The sequence below is a fragment of the Apium graveolens genome, chromosome 5 (genome assembly GCF_009905375.1).
Source record: "Apium graveolens cultivar Ventura chromosome 5, ASM990537v1, whole genome shotgun sequence".
NCBI classification, from domain to species: Eukaryota; Viridiplantae; Streptophyta; class Magnoliopsida; order Apiales; family Apiaceae; genus Apium; species Apium graveolens.
The window spans coordinates 89,537,756-89,544,007 of NC_133651.1; the positions used below are offsets into that span (position 1 = coordinate 89,537,756).

Below are 6,252 nucleotides of genomic sequence, written 5' to 3' on the forward strand. Positions count from 1 at the left end.
TGCGTCTATCCCCAAAATTACCCACACAAGTTTTTATTGCGTTTAAGGGGGTGAAATACTTAGTGTCTGAGGTAAATAAAATGCTGGAGAAGAGATTCGATCCTCCATCTCCACACTTGCACGTGAGCTTCAAACCAACTGAGCTCAAAAAACTTGTGTGGAAATCTTACACAAAATTATTTGTTGCCTTGCTCTTGATACTGAAGGCATTTTTTCCACTTGTGAGTATTTGGACCTTTCATAGGACTGTCAAACGGATATTTAGGATACAGATACAGCTATATCCGGATCCGAATCCGGAAGTTCAAAAGCTTAACTGAATTTGTATCCGAATTCGAAAATATCCGAAAATACTATATCCTCATCCGTATCCGGCGGATATTATCCGGATAAGGATAATATCCGGATCCGAATTCAATTTTCAAAAAATAATTATTTAATGAAATTTATCATTTTTGGGGAAAAAATAAAAAATAAAAAATGGATTAAAAAATTCTCTCTAAACTGCAAGCACCTATAAGCCATAACATCTCTTCCCCCAAAAAAACATGCATAGACTCAGAATTTGATTACAAGGGACAGAATGCAACTCACGAAAGATCATACACATTTTGTATAAATTCAAAAATTACAGAACTACAACATTTGATCATTCATATAATTTACATTCATTCATATATCAGGCGAAGATTTCAACTGTTGATTTTGCCCATCTATCAGACTTAACTGCTTCTTAACTCTAACAATATGAGCTTGTACCTATTACACAAGCAAGACAATGTTAGCAGATTTACTTTCCATTTTTTAAAAACTATAAACAGAAGCGTAAAAAATATACTCGGAAATCTTGAGTAAAAAAACTATAATAAAAACATTAATTACCAACAACCATAGTTAGCCCAGGCTGAATACTTGAGATGATCTCCAATCTACAAAACCAGGATAAAGAAATTAATGAAAGTTATAATATAAATCATAGGCCAAAAACAGATATGTCCAGGAGGAAATAATACATATAAGAATTTAGATATTTAAAAATTCTTGTGGAATGAAGAAAGCTCATGATAAATGCTCTGTCACTGATATGCCATGTCACTTTCAATTTCCAAGAATATATAAAATAGTCAAAAAATAACTTTGTTTTGGTATCTTAAGAAGAAAGTTACATATAAGAACTGAACAGTACTACTAGAGTTTTGAACCATAAAAATAAAAGTTTTTAGTTCAAAAGTTTCTGTTGGTTGTCATTAACTTTGTAACGTATCTATATCATCTACGTTTGATCAGATTAGTTAGTAGCTGCACACTGCACACAGATTAGATAGTTATGAGTTATCTAAACAAGAGATTAGTTAATATCTAGGAAACGTGACATGTTAGTGATGATAGTTAAAGGACTTCTCAAAACACGAATTGTACATTAATACAGTTGCAAGGCTTATTATCAATGCTTATTGCAAGGCTGAAAAAGAATTATTACCAATGCTTATTGCAAGGCTGAAAAAGAATGAAGAAGCCATAACAATGTTTCATGAAATTGCAAAAACAGCAATAAACCAACTCTGCAAGGCACTACTGAGGACATATAAATCTTTGTTAGAATGTCTTGCAACTACAGACGGTTGGTTATGGAACTGGTAATTTGGGATCAGATGAAAACACATGGTCTGCTTTCTGGCATGCATATGTCTAATGTATTCAACACTGATTGACCATCTTTGCTATGAGAATAAGTTTGACCTTCGTTGACTTCATACCAACCGAACTTGATGATGCACCCGGAGTTGAACTTGAAGCATTATCTGCAATTTTTATACAGACATATAGAAATAACGAAGTGTAAGTAACACAAAATGACAAATAAAAGTTAATTAAGATTTAAAAAGAGGAAACAAAAAGTTACCTTGTTCCATTGACACTTAGGAGAAGTCCTAAACCTTGATGAATTAAAAAGCAAAAGTGTTGATATGCAAATAACTAATTAATGCGTTGTATTAATTTAAGATTCTTGAAATAATTACATAACATATCAATCTTTACTTAACTATTGAATAAAGGAATTGAAATCAGAATCGGAATCGGGGTGAGATCAAACCTTTTTTGATGGTCTGAACTCTGAAGGTCTGGAAGAGAGGCGGCGTGGGAGAGTTGAAAAGATAAGGGTTTGCACTTTACACTTACAGGATATAGACTACAGTTATAAACTATAAAATATAAATGAGATACCCTTACTTTTGATAGTATAAAGACGTGTATAAAAATATTATATTTTAATATTTTTTTTAAATAACATATCATTAAAATTTTAAAAATATATAATAAAATTTATTTATTTATTTATTTATTTATTTCCGGATCCGGATATTTTCGGACACGAATGTGCCTATATCCGTATCCGAAATTTTCGGATTCAAGATACGGATAATATCCGTTTTATTTCGGATAGGATAATATCCGTTTTATTTCGGATATAGATGCAAATTATTCGAACGAATATCGAATTTTCCGAATTTTATTGACATCCCTAATCCTTCAGAGATTTTAAGGGTCATTATTCTAATTTTATCTCTTAAAAATTTATTAAACTATTCCCTTCGTACCACCGGATTATTTACATATATTTTTTCTCATTTTGACACGTATTTTTAGGCTATTATAAAATATATTCTATAATTTATTTATAATTTTTTATTTGTATAAAAATTTAAATAATATATTTTTATTTAAAAAAATTAAAATTATTTAGGGAATCTTAAAACTCGTAGGCTCCGATGTAAGAGTCGAGGGGAGCGAAAGAGTACTTGTTTTAACACCGATACACTCACAGTTTCCATATCATTTCAGCTTATCAGCGCCTGCTCTCTCAAAACTCTTGAAAAACTTGCTACCTTATCCAACCCAACTCATGGCATCTTCTTCCATCACACTAGCTAAACCCTTTACTTGTCACAAAACCCCCAACTTTCCTTCCATTTCTAACCCCAAATTCCCTGGTATTTACTTAATTATTCCATTCTTTAAACCCTAATTTTAAACCCCCATTTCATTTCTTGATTTACCCCTCTTTTTGTTTTATTTTCTAATTTATTCTTGATTTTTTTTCAACAGGGTTTCAAAGAAATTCTTTGAGAATCAATGCTATTGCCAAGACAATTGACCCCACAAAGGTCTTATCTTTAATCTTTATATTCTACTTTTGTTTGCATTTTATGAATCTTTATATTTGTTGTTATATATATGTGAAGATTTGTAGATTATATTGGAGTTTTGGTTATGTGTGTTAATAGGTTGTGCCTCAAGCTGATAGAGTTCTGATTCGTCTTCAAGACCTGCCTCAGGTAATTTTTCACTGTTGCTGTGAGTTTCAATATTGAATTATTGAATTTTGTACATTCAGGAAATGATTAAAAATAAATAAATTGGATAGAGCTTGATTTAGTTTTGAATTACTTGCAAATTAGAAAAAGGAGAGAAAGTGGAATGTTGATGCTTATATATATAAGCTTAAAGTCTCGATTACGAATTTAATAGTTAAAATTAGAGATAACATTGTTAAGGCTTGTGTGTTATGATCAGTTAGTACTACTATAGCCTATAGGTCAATGGTTAATTACCTGAAGTTGCTATCGAAAACTGTAATGGGCTTAAATAGAAGTCTGAAGCTTTTGACCAGCATTTTGGTAGTAATTTTTAATCTCCTTGCGGAACCACTTGGTGCTCTGAATTTACAAGATGTTTTTTTATAAGCTGTATTGCATGTAGGTAGATATAGTAGGCTTACATATGGATGTCACTTTCCAGAAAACGGATGCATTTTTAAGTATTTTTATAGTGGGATTTCTTCATCCCAAAAATAAAAATAAAAAAACCATTTAAGTCGATAGGGTGCTCCATGAACAATATAGAGATTGTAATTTACAAACATCAAGAATTTAGGGCATGTACTCTCAAGCAGGTTGCACCAGTCACGCACACAAATATTTTGGAAACTTGTGAAGTAATTAGACACTCCTATGTGCACATCCGCTCTCTTTATGGCACCCTTCTCATAAAGTCGTTCTAACATACAAATATTGTTTTATTCAGAAATCTGCTGGGGGAGTATTATTGCCAAAATCAGCTGTGAAGTTTGAACGGTATCTAATGGGAGAGGTGAGCTTATAGACATGTTTTTTGGTATGCAGAAAAGAACTCAGTTTCTTCGCTAACTGTCTATTGACCGATAACTTTGTTATATGCTTCTGTTTTCAGGTTCTTTCTGTTGGTGCTGAGGTAGGTGAAGTGGAGGCTGGAAAAAAGGTAGGTTCACATAGAAGCTAACTAATCGCTTGCAGCTGAAACAGAAATCAGAATACACACCTACAACTTACAGCCTGAACTGTAATAATGTATATTCATCAGTTCAAATTTGCATGGCAGTAAATGAAGTTTATTTATATTTTGCAGGTTCTGTTCTCTGATATTAATGCCTATGAGGTAAGAATGTTGGTCTCAGTAAGCTTAGATTATACTTTAGCAGTTATATAATTTGGAACCTTTTGTGATACACGTTTAGGATTTGTAGGATTTGTAGCGGGTCGCCGGGTACATAAGGAACCAGCCTTAAACCCTGGCCTAAATGCGGATTCCTCTTCCACTATCATGGGGAAGCAGGAGAGGGCTTAGCATAATCTGTGCACAAAATTCTACATTTATTATATAGTTTTATACTTATTTTCCTTGGGTCAGTAATATATATTCTAGCACTATTTTTTTCCCATTTTTAAAAACAAGTAATTTCTATATTGTTCTTTTATTCTGTTGAGGTTACTATTTTCTCTTCTAATTTTTTTGTTATAGTTAATGGTTTGCTCTGTTACTATATAATACAGGGTATATAGGAAACCATCTTCCATCCCTAGCCTAAATGTGGAATCCTCTTTCGCTAACATGCGGATGGGGATTGTATAATACCTGCACGAACATCCGTACCTATTATTAAGTTTCTACGTATTTTCCTTGATTTAATAATATGTTGTCGAGCACTATTTTGCTCCTTCATTTTTAATGATTACTAGATTGTTCCTTTCTTTTTCCCCTAAAGCTCCTATTTGGCCCTTCTTTTTTAGCCAAGTTACTGTTTTATCTATTTAATGTTAAGTACTGAAATATTTCTGTTTTAAATACTGAACACGGTTGCATAAGACTCCTTTTATTGTTTGGCCAGTCTATGTATCTCACCGAACTTCGTGATATTAATGTTTTATATCCAGCCTTTTTCCCTATAAACGTTGTCCAACTTTGTGCTACATTGCAAACCTTGCAGGCTTCTGTGTTATTATCAACACTTGTATCAGTTTCATTAATAAAACTCTTCATCGAAACTGACTTTGGTTTGAATTAATGATCAGGTGGAGTTAGGATCTACAGGAAAGCATTGTTTCTGTAAAGCTGCTGATCTGCTAGCGGTGGTTGAGTAAAAGCCCAGTTGTATTCAAATTTTAGACTTGAGAGAAATTTGGGGTTTTGAATATTCCTTAATCATGGAAAGTTTTTAGTATTGCTTATTTAGCATTGTTCTCCGAAATATAATTCTGATTGCAAACAAGTATGGAAAAACCAAAATTGTTGTGTTGATTGTTATCTTGTTAAAGATGTTAGAACAAGTACTCGGTTGTCTTGACTTTGTACAAGGCCAAGTATTGTAGTTCACGCCGCCCATGATTATTTGGGCACAAACAAATTGAAAATTTAGTATTAATTTCTCTTTGACAGCAAGAGGGTTTTGCTTAAGGTTTAGTTGTGTAGAGGGATTAGTGTTGGAAGATTATCAGAAGTTCACAGAATATTAAATCATAATGCTAACGCGTTGATATATTTCTCAACAATTTTTTTTTTTATCATATTCAATGTCACAAAATCGTTGACATGGTAAATACTTGTAAAAACTTTTAAGTTCTCTTCGCTTGCGGGAAAAACGGGCAATAGCAATTGAAAGGGTAAATACTTGTAAGTTTGTGGAGAAAATTGGCAGTAGCAATTGACAGGAAATAAATATTTTGATTAATACTTGTAAGTTTACTTCGTTTGTGGGGTAAATTGAACATGATAATTAAAAAATACAACAATTAGTAAAGCGACTTGCAAACTAGTATGTCAAAACAAAAAAGTATATAGATGAATTATACTATTATCTCTAAAATCACACGCTTCTTTTCATAATCCTGCTTAAACATCTGTACTGCTCAGCCACATAGTTGCAGGAACTCAATA

At 32.3% G+C, this 6,252-nt stretch overlaps 1 protein-coding gene and 1 long non-coding RNA gene across 3 annotated transcripts; one reads left to right on the forward strand and one right to left on the reverse strand.

Moving 5' to 3' along the window:
* Positions 1 to 545: 545 nt before the first annotated feature.
* On the reverse strand, positions 546 to 2,176 carry LOC141662016 (uncharacterized). The gene is made up of 4 exons (XR_012550211.1): positions 1,904 to 2,176; positions 1,481 to 1,802; positions 883 to 929; positions 546 to 759 (listed from the first exon to the last, which is right to left on the reverse strand). It is a non-coding gene; the product is annotated as an uncharacterized LOC141662016 (long non-coding RNA).
* A 605-nt stretch (positions 2,177 to 2,781) lies between these two features.
* Positions 2,782 to 5,757, forward strand: LOC141724252 (10 kDa chaperonin 1, chloroplastic). Of its 2 annotated transcripts, none has more exons than XM_074526319.1 (7): positions 2,782 to 2,993; positions 3,109 to 3,167; positions 3,288 to 3,338; positions 4,087 to 4,152; positions 4,252 to 4,299; positions 4,447 to 4,476; positions 4,565 to 5,371. In XM_074526319.1, the coding sequence occupies exons 1-7, from the start codon at positions 2,906 to 2,908 to the stop codon at positions 4,571 to 4,573; spliced, it is 351 nt and encodes a 116-aa protein (XP_074382420.1). In that variant the 5' UTR covers positions 2,782 to 2,905; the 3' UTR covers positions 4,574 to 5,371. The 2 variants fall into 2 exon arrangements, with proteins under 2 accessions (XP_074382420.1, XP_074382419.1); XM_074526318.1 differs by lacking the exon at positions 4,565 to 5,371 and adding an exon at positions 5,391 to 5,757 and having other exon boundaries at positions 2,784 to 2,993.
* Positions 5,758 to 6,252: the final 495 nt, after the last annotated feature.

Bases quoted from the DNA above. Each gene is read 5' to 3' on its own strand.
- LOC141724252 (XM_074526318.1), top strand. From the start codon at position 2,906: ATGGCATCTTCTTCCATCACACTAGCTAAACCCTTTACTTGTCACAAA. The intron at 3,339-4,086 runs GTAATTTTTCAC...TGTTTTATTCAG, and splicing joins GTCTTCAAGACCTGCCTCAG to AAATCTGCTGGGGGAGTATT. The intron at 4,477-5,390 runs GTAAGAATGTTG...ATTAATGATCAG, and splicing joins CTGATATTAATGCCTATGAG to GTGGAGTTAGGATCTACAGG.